The sequence below is a fragment of the Euprymna scolopes genome, chromosome 14, assembly GCF_053919585.1.
Source record: "Euprymna scolopes isolate OS-2025 chromosome 14, ASM5391958v1, whole genome shotgun sequence".
Classification (NCBI taxonomy): Eukaryota; Metazoa; Mollusca; class Cephalopoda; order Sepiida; family Sepiolidae; genus Euprymna; species Euprymna scolopes.
Genome location: NC_136495.1, coordinates 46726456 through 46741132, shown reverse-complemented (window position 1 = coordinate 46741132; position 14677 = coordinate 46726456). Strand labels below are relative to the sequence as shown.

At 32.4% G+C, this 14677-nt stretch overlaps 1 protein-coding gene across 2 annotated transcripts in view; it reads left to right on the top strand.

The window, feature by feature from the left end:
* The window catches only part of LOC145292971 (soluble guanylate cyclase 88E-like), a 233096-nt gene that overhangs the window by 55759 nt on the left and 162660 nt on the right, over positions 1-14677 (top strand). Inside the window, exon 1 of one of the 2 annotated variants that reach the window (XM_080139205.1) lies at positions 13161-13286. The exons of the other annotated variant lie outside the window; for it this stretch is intronic. Within the exon in view, the coding sequence (XP_079995331.1) occupies positions 13176-13286 (111 nt within the window). The 5' untranslated portion in view covers positions 13161-13175. Of the gene's footprint in view, positions 1-13160; positions 13287-14677 lie in introns of those variants that run through there. 2 annotated transcript variants of the gene reach the window in all.

Genomic DNA, 14677 nt, shown 5'->3' with positions numbered 1-14677 from the left:
TAACATTTATTTCTTGTATATTTATATTATTATATATATAACATTTTCTCTTTGTAAGGAAACATCATTTTGTTGGTCACTCTTTGCTACGTACGAATGGAAACAAAGTTGATATAAAAAATATATTTTTGCGAAAATTATCTTTACTTTCATCATATTTTGCTTAAGGTAAAATTTTTGAGTATCAAAACCTATCTCTTTACAACCCTCTCCTTTTCATAACCTATCATACTTTCATCAATCACAGTCTATTTTCTGTAGGCTGTTTTTAAACCCAGTCAACTACGGGTACTTCTGCTAGTATTATATATATATATATATATATATATATATATATATATATATATATATATATATATATATATACGCACACACACTCGTGAGCAAGAAAACAAATGGGCCAAACAAATTTTATACATTTTATTGCATTAAAAGCTATATTAAACAAAGAGCAATTGAACAAGGAAACTTAAACGAGACTATTCAAAAATTCAAAAAAGCTTTTCCAGCCAATGAACGAGATATTATGGACAAAATATTCTCGATTGGGTTTAAATCGGGGCTTTGACCTGGCCAAAATATCACATCAATTGATTTATCAGAAAACCATTTTCTTGCGACTTTAGCAGTATGTGCAGGTGCATTATCATGTTGAAAAATAATGGTCTGAGATATTCCCAGCTTCTGGATACTTTGTAACAGACCAGTTTCTAATATTCGAATGTATTTCTTTGCATTGATTGACTTCTCACACCTAATTAGTTCCTCAACTTCTGCTGCAGTAAAAGTTCCCCATACCATTATCCCTCCATTCCTGTATTTAGCTGTCGTTTTTATGCAACTTGGCGAAAATCTTTCTCCATTTCTTCGATTGCAAGATTTGGGAGCATCGGGAGCATCACTAACAAGACAAAATCTTGATTCATCTAACCAGAAAACATTCCTGAACCAGTCTGTATCATTCTTGCCATAACACGAGAAAAATCTCTTTCTATCATTGATGTTCTTTTCAGAGAAAAATGGTTTCTTTGCACATCTTTTAGAAGAAAATCCTATATCTTTCATTCGTCTAGATATTGTATATCTAGAAAGAGAATTTCCAAACCCTGTTTTGAATTCTTTGCTATAGTCAACATGTTTTCTTTCGATCCTTCAAAACAGTTAATTTAACCTGTGGTCGTCCTTCAAAATGGATGCTCTAGGGCGACTAGATCCAGATTTCCCTTTTACCAAGCGTTCGACTTCGAACCTTCAACCAATTCGCTTCACTACAGAAAAAGATGTTTTCACATTTTCTTTTCTTAAAATATCAAAAATCTGCTTGTAAGTCATTTTACACTGCCTTAATCCTGCAATTCGTTTTTTTTATATCATCGCCAAGATGCGGTCTTACCATTTTTAGGATCAATTTTTCCACTTATTATCATATGCTATAATAATAATGATCTGCAAAATAGAAATTTTCAGTTAAAATAACAAAAATTAATAGAAAAATATTGAAAAATCGATTTCTTTCTCGCTTGGCCCATTCTTCTTCTTCTTCTTCTTCTTCTTCTTCTTCTTCTTCTTCTTCTTCTTCCAATTTTGTATTTTGGGTGCTATAAGTTAAAGGTTTGACATTAGCCAAGTTGCATACAGTTCTATCGCTTCTTATGCAATTGAAAGAAGTCTTTCTCCATCCTATCTAGTGCAGAGAATATCCAAACGTGTTAGGGACGTGTTATGCTGAAACGTCAAGCACGTAATCTCAAAACTACCAAGTTTATGATAACGCGTAATTGATGTGATCTTTTCGTCCAATCTGGAGCTGTACATCCACTTGATTGTGGCACAATAATTATGTCAGATAAAGATAGATAGATAGATAGAGAGAGAGAGAGAGAGAGAGAGAGAGAGAGAGAAAGAGAGAGGGGGCAAGGATGATAGACATTGTATAAAATATGAGTAGCATGTCTAATAAAATAGAGTGGAGGAATGTGAGAGTGATAGAAAGAAACAGTAAGAGATGGATTACTTGGTGAGCCAATCACAAATTATAGCTGATTAAAGAGCATTAGTTCATGTGGTGATATTTCCTTTTGTTTATAATGCAGTATTCCAACCTTGTCTTTTATAGCTAGTGTTACTACCTTTGACTGTTAATAAACAAACAGAGAAAAAATGACGGAAGTCACAGTGATTGATACTGTATAAAATAAGTGTGAGAGGAGTGTCAAATAACATAGAATGAGAGAGTATGAAAGTGATAGACATGTTTTATTAACAGATGAATCCCCTGGTTATTTAATTGCAAATTGCAACTAATCTATCTATCTATCTATCTATCTATCTATCTATCTATCTATATATATATATATATATATATATATATATATATATATATATATATATATATATATATATATATATATATATATATTTCTTTGATTGGGGTGGAGAGGGCTCCTGTAAGCCGTGGTGAAGGCAACCTTTCTAGGAAAAGCAAATCTCTGATTTAAAAAAACCATAAAACGGGAGACCAGTACCAACATTAAGCTGGTCTGCAGTTTTACTTGTTGCTGGCTATCTTGCTCTTGCTTGTTGTTGGATCTCAACATTTTGAACCGAGAGAGAGACTTAGCTGTCGTACAAAGCTAAGACTCTGTAACATCATATTTGCATAGATACTCCCTCAGGGATTTGTCTATAAAAATGGTCCGGTGGCGAGAGAAGTCATTTTTGGGCTCATGGACTAAGTGTCTGAGGGAGTGGCACTCGTCTGACAAGACGTTGCAATCATCATCATATATTTCTGTAGAAATATATTTTCTTATAATATATACCAATCCTTATTTAGAAGCTCAATGTAATTACAGAGCAATATAGAGAATCACTTTTTTGTTATTTATTCCTCCCTCCCTCTCTCTCTCCCTCTCTCTCTCTCTCTCTATATATATATATATATATATATATATATATATATATAGCTATATATAAAAGTGAGAATGTGTGTGCATATGGGAACACTTCTCAACCTATATACTCAACAAATTTTTGATCTACAGACTTTAAATGTCGTATATAGTGTATTCAAACATGTGGAATACTTTTTAATCTGCTTTCATCCAGGAAAAAGGGTGCTGAGGGGGTCAAAATTAGTCCGTAAGGGTGATCGGATTTTTATCTGCTTGTCAACTGTTTCACGAATGTGCATGCATAAATCGTTCACATGACAGATTACTTATGTTAAGAATAAGCAGGTTTGAAAACAATCTTTAATGACCGTGTCATGCTGATCTAATGGTTATCGTACTTGACTCAGTGTCTTTAGGTTTTGATTTTGTTCTCAACTCGAATATTTTTTTTTTTACTTACAAGAAGTGAATTGTTTAAAAAAAACTATCATACTTGTATGCACGACTCAGTTTCTTTCTGTTTTTTTTACTTCATATTTTTAAAGGAATATAATATTACGTTTAACACCTACGGTATTTTGTTTATAATAAATAAGAATTCTATATTAATTTAAATATAATATTTATGTGTATTTTATGACCGGGCAACGCCGGGTGACCTCGTCTGTCTGTCTGTTTGAGGAACGGTCTCTACCAAACTACTCTCTTTTACTCAATTTTTGGTCTGCAGACTTGAAGCTTGATATAAAGGAGATTTGAACACGTGGAACAAATTCGATTTAGTCCCTAGCTGGTAAAAATAGCTGCTAAGTTGTCATAGGTGAGAAAATTGGAACTTAGCAGGCGTTAGTTGAGTAAAAATGCCCTTTTAGGTATGTGTATATATCCATCTATATGTTCAAGTCGATTCATTTTCCACTATTTCTTATCCATTTGATGATTGTTCGACTAAAACTGGAGAGCTGTAAGTTTTGGTTTCAATTCTAGCTGATGGCACCCAAGTTATATATTTTTTAAACTTTTCACATCACTACTATATACTGAGTGCACTATAATTATCTGTAGAGAATCGACTCTTTAATAATAAATGCAAAATCTGCATCAACTAAAATATCACATTTAAGCATAGTTTACGATCAGGAAATGCTAGGCTGCCTGTTAGTATCTATATATTAGTATGATAGCGTGTGTGTTATTTTCTGTGTCACGCTTACATCAGGGTCGTTTAATTGTTATGTACTTCCACGTCTTGTCATAAATAATTTTACCAAAAATTCTTCATAAATTTTAGTTTTGGTTTTGATTATAACTGATGGCACTTAAATCATCTATTTTTTTTTATGAATAATTTTATCAAGAATTCTTCATAAGTTCTGGTTTCGGTTTCGATTATGGCTGAAGGAACTCAAGTTATATATATATATATATATATATATATATATATATATATATATATATATATATATATATATATATATATATATATTCATAAGTTTATATTTTGGTTTCGGATTCAAGCTGACGCACACAAGTCATATGGATATATTTTTTTTTTTTTTGAAATCGCAACTTTATAATATATAAAAATCGGTAGAAAATTAACTCTATAATAATATATACGAAATCTGCAAGAATTAAAATATCATATTTAAGTGTACTTTAAGACCCGGCTTTGTTAGGCGTTCATGCTAGCTTAGATAAATACTTTTGCAGTTTTAACAAAAAGCTACAATAATATCAGAGTGTCTCCATTTACACTGAACATCTACAGAATGCCAGCATCAATATATTACATGTGAATGAGTCCCTTGTGGAATTTCCACAGGTCCCGTTAGTATATATAAAAGTGATATAGTATATATATAAAGTGAAACTAGATATATAGGGTATTCGGACCCGTAGAACAATTCAATTTTAGCCAGTAAAATAAGGTGTAAAAATTGAAACATTGGAACTTGGTAGGCATGTCGACTTAAAGTGCTCGTTTAAGTATGCGCAAATATACATTTATACATTAAACTGCATTAACGTTTAAAGTTTTGATATCCATTTCTTCTTAGATCATATGATAGTGTATACTGCTAGAGAGCTAAATATTTTGGTTTCGATTCTAGCTGATGGCACCCAAGTCATATATATATATTTTTTAACTTTTGAAATCACTACTATATATTGGGTATGATGTAATCATCAATAGAGAATTGGATTTATAATAATAAATAAGAAATCTACATAAATTAAAATATCATATTTAAGCGTATTTTACTACCGGGCAACAATGGGTGGCCTGCTAGTTTTAATAAAAAATGATTCTTATTTTACAAGCAGAATACAATCCCAAAACTAAGGAATATTTTTGCATGCATTTTGTGTAATTAAAATATACATATGTAGTATTGGGAATCCCAGCTTAATTGCTATATAGGTAGTTTTTAGAAATAGAAAGATATAAGCATATTTTGTTTCCCATAAGCAATTTAGCAGGGTCAGAAAAGGTTGGGTTTGACAGGCGTCAAACTCAAGTCACCTTTTGACGACCTAGATAGAATGTACCGGAAATTAGGGGTGACACTGGAATTGTGGTTGTAGGCTTCCAGTTGTCGACCACATGGGCTGAGAGTGGTTTTGTGCAGCAGAGAATGCAGACGGGAGATTTCGGGTCTCCGACAAACAGGGTTCGAGATATAGGCTTGCCTTGAATAAAAGATTGAAGCTTCAGTCCATCTTGTTGTCATTAATGAATCTGTCTGCAATGACCACTCCCCAACGAGATGGAGACCAGCATCCAAGAGATATCATCCTCAGGTCAAGGCAACCAGGTATGTATGCATTATACATTTGCACGTACACGTCTCAAAGACTTCCAAGGCAAAAGAACTGTGTAAGGATAAGAACACACACACACATACACACACACACAAACACACACACACACATATAACAGTGAACTGCACGTAACATACGTAAGAGCATACACATACACACCCATATATGTAAGAACACAGACCCGTAAAAGTAAACGAATCGTAAAAGTACTCATAGCAAGAAAACGACGTAAAAGTAAACGATTAAATGAATAAATAATAAATAAACGCCCAACACTATTCTTTAACACATACATAGTTTTGTATCATTCATTTCAAAACAAGTATCGCAAAAACAAAAACAAATAACACCTACATAAAATGCGATACGTTCTAGCAGTCGTGCGGGATAGCTTAATGGTAGAGGGTTATGCTTCTCTCCATGGAGTTCCGATTTCGAATCTCACTAGATTCAGCCACTCTGATGAGTCGTAGATGACGAAACACGTGTCAATGGATAATTATATTATATATAATTTGCTCTGTTTCACTCTGCCTTCAATGCTTGTGCCGCATGTGTGACACGAGGCCAGCTCTGCTCCCACAAACCAAGCCGCACGACTTACTGGATACAAGCTGGGAAGATGCTGTTTTGACTCTTGCTCTACAAAGATTTGTTTGATTCGATAGCCGTGTGTCAATGTATGTGTTAATGCCCGCAAAACATTTTTCCCTCCACAATTTTTTATCCGCAGCATCTTCTTCAAAGGTTTTTGGGTTCAGGCCTGCGTGCTTAAGATTGTCTTTCAGCTTATCCCTGTACCTCAGAAATGGACGACCCACATTTTGATTACCCTCTTTCAGTTGACTGTATGCTAGTTGCTTAGGAAGACGGTTTTCATCCATGCGAACAAGGTGACCAGCCCACCGAAGCTGAGACTTCATCAGGAAGGCCTCAATACTTTAAATGTCGCACCTAGCAAACAATCCCGAGTTAGTGGCCTTATCTTTCCATGTTAATCCACATATACTGTGAAGGCAACGCTTATGGAATGTATCCAGTTGCTCAATCTGCCTACGGTATGGGGTCCAGGCTTCCAATCCATACAGGAGTATCGAAACAATCACTGCACGATAAACTGAGATTTCCCATATATATATATATATATATGAAATAAAATATGCATCAAATGCGCTTGAAACCAAATCACAACGTAATATTAGAAAAATAAACAAATATTTTACTTGTGTGAAATTTATAATATAAATATATTTTGGAGCAATATACTGAAGATGGAGTATAGCTCCGAAATATATATATATGTTATAAATTCCAAACAAGTCAAATTTTTTTATTTCCTAATATTACGTTATGATTTGGTTTCAATCGCATTTGATGCATATTTTATTTTATTCAAATTAAATCAACGTTTCTATATGGAACTCACGCCTTAATATATATATATATATATATATATATATATATATATATATATATATATATATATATATGCAAACAATTTTGAATTACTTCCTGTTTTTTAGTAGGCTCTTTTTAGATATTATTATATGGTATGATTTTAGAGTGCAAAGTTTGCATTCACTAGACTTATCTGGTGAGTGTTTACTAGAACTTCTTAGTATAGATCATTTCAATTTGTATTCAATATTATCAATTCTTCATTCCCTTATCCATTTTGCTCATGATGTTGTCTTCTTATTATTATTTATTAGGTAAATTAGGTATTTTAAATGATTTCTATCTCTACAATTACATAAATGCAACTTTGTGTGTGTGTATGTTCGTTCTTTATAGACTCCTAAACGGCTGAAATGATTTTCTTTAAAATTTACACAACTTTAGTGTATAAGTCTGGGAGTGATCTTAGTTTATTTTTGTCTCAGAAAACTCCCAATAATTACCGATAATCGATAATCGAAACCATTATTTTAATTTATCTATCACCGGTAAAGCCATTTTTTCCATGTCGTCGCTTAGCAACAATGATAGAACAACGGGCTGTGAAAATTCTACTGCGGGTAAATTGATAGCATGTTTTTTGTTTGTTTGTGTTTTTTTTTTGTTTTTTGGGTTTTTTTTTTTTTTGCACATAATGTTTTTGCACATAATGTTTAATGTTTTTGTTTTGTTAACTGGGAAGAAGTTGACATAAAATAATTTTATAAAAGAAACAATAGGTTCTCTAGAGTGCAATGTAGAATAACATATATTTTGAACTAAGTTATTGTATGGAGGCACATGAAGCTTCCTTCCGGGCGATTTCGATGACAATAAAAATATAGGAGTGTGAAATATTCGTTGATCGTCATTCAGTCCCGGGCAACGTCGGATCTCTCTGCTAGTACTATATGGTTATTAAATCTTTTTCTGAGTCAACATTCTATGGACCCCATAGTTCTTGGTTCTTGGTTCTGTTATTATCAATTACTTCACATTTATATAGTTATATATTAAAATTAAATCATAGTGTATTACTGGCAGAATACTTAATATAATCAAATCTTTTTTAGACAAGAAAACAATCCAAGTTGTCCTCGATGGTTTTCATTTTCATGAGAAGACCTTCGAGCCAAACCCTATCAAAGGCCTTAGATATGTATAAGACTACTGCCCTAGCTCTCCACTCCCGCCTTACCCACTGAATGATATACACATTCAGAAATTACAGTAAAAATATCTGCAGTAGAACGAGTTTGCCTAAATCCACACTGTCGGTTGGAAAGAAGTTTAGTGTCTATGATGTGGTGAACTAGTGCTTGATTGATTAAGGACTCAAAGATTTTGGTGAAGAAAGAAAGGAGGCTAATGGGGCAATAATTGAGTGAGTCAGTTCTTTTACCATAATTCTTGTAAACAACATGATAGAAATGTGGGTAATCGATCTTTGGAGCTTTTTTACTTCTGGTATTCCTAAATGACCTCCTTGATAAAATTATGTCCGAGATGGGTATATTTGCTGACGACACCATGTTCTATAACAGACATGAGGGAAAAATGAATGAACACGTACATAGGACAATGGCTGAAAACCTAAAGGAAGACCTCTAGTCCGTAGTAAAATGGGGACATAAATAGATGGTAACATTCAATGCTGTCATGTCTCAGCTTCTTTCCTTTAACAATCATAAGAAACCTTCTCAACAACTGATTGCCTTGGCTAATAATATGCTACCTGAAAACTCCTCAGATTAACATTCACACGAATTGGAACAAATACATTGAGGACAGTGCCAGGGTTGCTGCTCGAAAGGTAGGTTCTCTCTACCGTTCTTGAAAATTACTTATGCCTGAGAGAATCATATATCTCTACAAAGGCACTATTCGTCGGTGCATGGAGTCTTGCTGCCACATCTGGGCTGAAACAGCTGCAAAAATTATGGCATAGGAGAGTATACGACCTGCATTAGATATTTTGAAAATTTATTGTAGTCTTTAATGTATTTGTTTTATAGTTTGTGGTGTAGCTTGTATTATTGGAATTCATGGTTTGTTTAAAGTGTTGCAAATCATTGGCACGAGTAGATAAAAGAAGATGCCTATTTATATGAGAAGTGTTTGGTGTATATGATTTTTGCTTATTGTTTTTGGAAAATATTCGTAGGGCTTTTTTTTTTTTTGCATTTAATATAAAATATGTGGAGTATTGCAAAGTTTTCAAATAATCGGTGATGTATTTGAATTCTTTTGGGTAGATATACTGGACTACAAATTCTGAATGCATGTAGGAAGAAACCGATTATGATATATATTTTTTTCGAATTCTAACGATTATATTCACCCCAAAAAGAACAGAAACAGCATCAATATCTTTTAAATTCGAACAACTATATGTTGTTAAAATAAAAAAAATTCCCTCATGCATACTTTGAATACATTCTTTGAATACATACTTTGAATGCATACTTTGAATGCATACTTTCAATACATATTTTGAATACATACTTTGAATACATACTTTGAATGCATACTTTGAATGCATACTTTGAATACATACTTTGAATACATACTTTGAATGCATACTTTGAATGCATACTTTGAATGCATTCTTTGAATACATATTTTGAATACATACTTTGAATACATACTTTGAATGCATACTTTGAATGCATACTTTGAATACATACTTTGAATACATACTTTGAATACATATTTTGAATACATACTTTGAATACATACTTTGAATACATACTTTGAATGCATACTTTGAATACATACTTTGAATACATACGTTGAATACATACTTTGAATACATACTTTGAATGCATACTTTGAATGCATACTTTGAAGGTATACTTTGAATGCATACTTTGAATACATACTTTGAATACATACTTTGAATACATACTTTGAATGCATACTTTGAATGCATACTTTGAATACATACTTTGAATACATACTTTGAATACATACTTTGAATACATACTTTGAATGCATACTTTGAATACATACTTTGAATGCATACTTTGAATACATACTTTGAATACATACTTTGAATACATACTTTGAATGCTAGCAGCTGTTTTTTCGTTACAAACACAGCAAATATATTATCAAATATTTAACTTAAGCTTTATTTCTTCAAATCAATCATCCAGATGAAATCTTGAAATAAAGACGAAGCATTGATTAACTTTTTCATATGGACTTTTCCGTAACCACAACCAAGGTAAATGTTTCTCGCATGATTTTCTCGTTAGGGACCCCCCCTCTCTTTTTTCTTTCTATTCAAAAAAGGCTACATTGCCAAAAGTGTGTTTATTCATAAAGTCTGAAGAAATGCTGGTTTTTGAAAATTTTCAAACAATATAATGCTTGAAACTGTCGAACTGGACATTGAAACAATTGTAACATAAAATGAAATACACTTTTCGTTGCCATCAACACCTTGTCTTGAAGTCTTGATTTTGCACACACAGTATATTAATGCTCAATTATGAAATGTGATAATTTTGTAGCTTAATCTTTAAGTCAACATTTTTTTTTTGGCTTAAAACCTATTGGTATATAAAAATTTACTGAATTACACGAACTCAGTATATTACATATAAGTCTCTCTCTCTCTCTCTCTCTCTCTCTATATATATATATATATATATATATATATATATATATATATATATATATATATATATATATATATATGAAATAAAATGGAGGTGGAAGGACCTGGATACTCAACGTTTCGCCCGATTTATGCGGGCTTCTTCAAGAGGGATGGTCATTGACGAGACAGTCGGAGGATTGGGGCTATATATAATGATGGGGGAGAGCAGCTTTTTTTTTATGTAAATTAGATGTCATATATACATGTATATACATTTTATGAAAGAAGAACTAATTAAAGTAAACTAGTGTAGTGGATTACGTCTAAAAGATAAAATATCGTAGAGATTAAAAATTGTGTTTGGAAATATAGCGGTGATAGATTAAATAAATAAAATGACACGAGATTACGAAAGAATCTTTTTTTTTTTTTTTCTTTTTTTTAAATTAGAAATAATTGAATTGGGATAAAATAGCGCAGTAACTTAAAAGATGGTATCTAAAAATAAGAATAGGAGGTGATAAAATGGAGTCTAAAAATAGATAATGATAAAATACAGTAAATAAGTAAAATAAAAATAAAATTAAGTGAAATTATCAAGTGAATTATCACGACCAGATTTAGGGGTATCACGAACACTGTCAGTGTTTTGGTGCTTTTGCACAGTCTTTCGTACCGTTTTCTCATCACATTTCAATCTGCAGCCGATTTCTCGATTGGATAAACCAGAAAGGTGGAGATTAATGAGCTCCTGACGATCACTAAGAGAAAGTCGTGGCATATGGACTAAATGTTACGTTGTATAACCTGGAACAACAACAATTAGTGATGCTTTGTTGCCTGCTGCCTGATATTTTAAACTGATTTAGGAGAGATAATTTAAGCTGGTTTTAAGCAAATTTGTTGCTGCAGACTTTTTTTTTTGCCTCCTCAATTTAAAGTTATTTTTTTAAATTGACGTGAACACTAGAATATTTCAATTAAAAATCAAATATGAACAGGTAAAATTATAGAGAAATAAAAGGCGAATCAAAGGAGGTATAGGTCGTTTAAACAGTTACATTAAATTTAGCTTAAATTATCAGTTTTTGAAAAAATTACAAGTGCGGGCTTTCTTTTTGCCGGCACGATATATATATATATATATATATATATATATATATATATATATATATATATACATATATATATATATATATTTTTTTTTTAATCTCTACAATATTTTAACTTTTAGACGTAATCCACCACACTAGTTTACTCTAATTTATTTTCTCTCATAAAATGTATATATATGTATATATGACATCTAATTTACATAAGGAAAACACGTTGCTCTCCCCCATCATTATATATAGCCCCAATCCTCCGACTGTCTCGTCAATGACCATCCCTCTTGAAGAAGCCCGCATAAATCGGGTGAAACGTTGAGTATTTAGGTCCTTCCACCTCCATTTTATTTCATATATATATGAATATATATATATATATTCTATATCCGGCACTATATATATATATATATATATATATATATATATATATATATATATATATATATATGAACAAATGATTAAAAAAACATGTTAAAAGACATCTTGAAAAAGAGTTAAAAACATATTTAATTTTAAAAAAGGAAACACAAGATAAATGGATAGTCCTTAATCCGCGGAGGTTCGAAGAAATACTCTCCTTCTCATCAGAGGACAGGAATTAGCAAAATGCAGGATCGGATTTTGCATATAAAAGTATTTAATGAAACTACAAGTAAGTCACAGATCTTACTTGGTTAAAAAAAAGGGTGAGGTAAGGGGAACAGGAGGCAAAAGAAAAATAATAAAAAGATTTCACATGAATGGACAGTCCGGTGAAAGGTAAAAATCCAAAAATGGTAAAACCCAAAACGGTCGAATTTAAAATTTCAATCCAATGGGTAAATTCAAAATGGTCCAAAAAATCCAAAGGGCAGAGTTCCTTGGAAAAAAGCGCAAATGGAATGAATTCCAAATCATTAAAAGTACTGGAGAGAATATTTAAAAACACGTCTGTCAAGGCTGGATGAATAAAAAAAAAACAACAAAAAAACAAAAATATATTCTATTGTTCTATAATTACATCCAAGTATAATGTTTCCCCCACCCCTTCAAAACATGCTTTCTTTCTTATTTATACTTTCATACGTTCAATTTTATACAAAAAGACATGACTGTATTAGTTCTTCTTCTTCTTCTTCTTCTTCTTCTTCTTCTTCTTCTTCTTCTTCTTCCTTTCTTTCTTTCTTTTTTCTGCCTCTCATGTGCAACGAACCATGAACTCCTCAGGTACAAACCTGCCGTCATTTCTATCAATTATCCTGTAAACATTGATTTTCTCTCTCTGTTTTTCTTGATTGTAATTTTAACGAACACGCAACTCTCATGCGCAGACAGACACTAAACCTACGGACCACACCCGACCATTCATTGTCCTTTAATAGCCGGAAATCTGTTTTTATATCCAGGATGGAAATAACCAGAAAAGAAGGAGAAGTATATCATCTTGATTTTTATTTCTATTACCTTTTTTTTCTATGCCATGTATTCATTTCCACCCAGGTCTCTCCCAGAGTCCTAAGGTTAGAAATGACACTGTCTTATTTACATGGCGCAGTTCTGCTGCACACACGAGTACACGCACACACTTTTTTTTGTTTTTGTTTCTCTAAAATCTCTATCTAACAGAAGAGACATAGCTAGTCTTTCTCTAATCTATCGCTCTTTTGATGGTAGGTGCTGTTGCTGTACTGAGCTAGAAAACATTCACAGCAAAACCTCGTCTAGCTACAACCACTATACATAATTTTCCTCAAAACTAAACGGAACTTTCATGAGCAGCAAAGTTTCTTTTCAATAACTACCCGTCTGTGAAACATAATATCGCGGAGCTGCTTCTCATCTGATTACAACGGTCACTTTTATGAACAATTTCTTGTTGAACCGTCCTTATAAACAATCAAATTCGGTCCAGTTTCAACTATTGTCACAAATCCTTAAGTTGTTGTCTCACCATACACCTGACAAGCTCATTAACTTTTTATTCTTGAGAGGCTTTTCGGCTCTGATAAACTGTAACTCATTAGTAACTTATAAAAAAAGCCTTGCATCCAGTATGATTTCCCCCACTCTATATCTGTGCCTAAATCTAAATGCAGATTCCATGCACAAAACTTCTTTCCCAGAACTGCCCGCTTTTGGGACACTGTTTCTCTGGCCTGCTTTCCGGTTGAATACAACATGATAGCCTTCAAATCCAATGTAAACAAGTTCTTGTCAAGCCGTCCCCATAAATAATCAAATTCTACCCAATTTACACCATTAACGATTTCTACAGTACCACCTTACATTTATTAACTATTATCCTCGAATGGCTTTAGGCCTTGATAAGTGGTGACTCACAAGTGAAAATAAAAATATATAGTGTGGACCGTGCTTGTAAGAACATTTCTTTATATTTATTCTTTGTTAGTTTACTAATGCCGTTCCGAATCTATATACGCAAATAGAAATGTATGAGTGTGTGTGCACTCCCTATAGAAAGTAAGGTTAGAGAATCTACATAAAAACAAAGAGTGTATTCTTACATAACATGTTTTAGAGGAAGTGGTTCTGAATCTCAAAGTGCACTTCTAAGTGCTTCAAACATACAATTTTGATGAAATTTATATCATATGTATAAAATTTTCTGTGGAAGGCAATGTAAATGCAGCATTAAGGGAGCTATGGGGGCAAAAACAAACTTAAACTTAAAACTCCAAATATATCTTATTCTGATGAAATTTTAATTATACGCATGAAATTTTCTGGGGAAGACAATGGAAGTGTTCATGAAACATTATATCCCCCTTCTTACTTTAAAGAAGTTATAGAAACAGAAGCTCCTT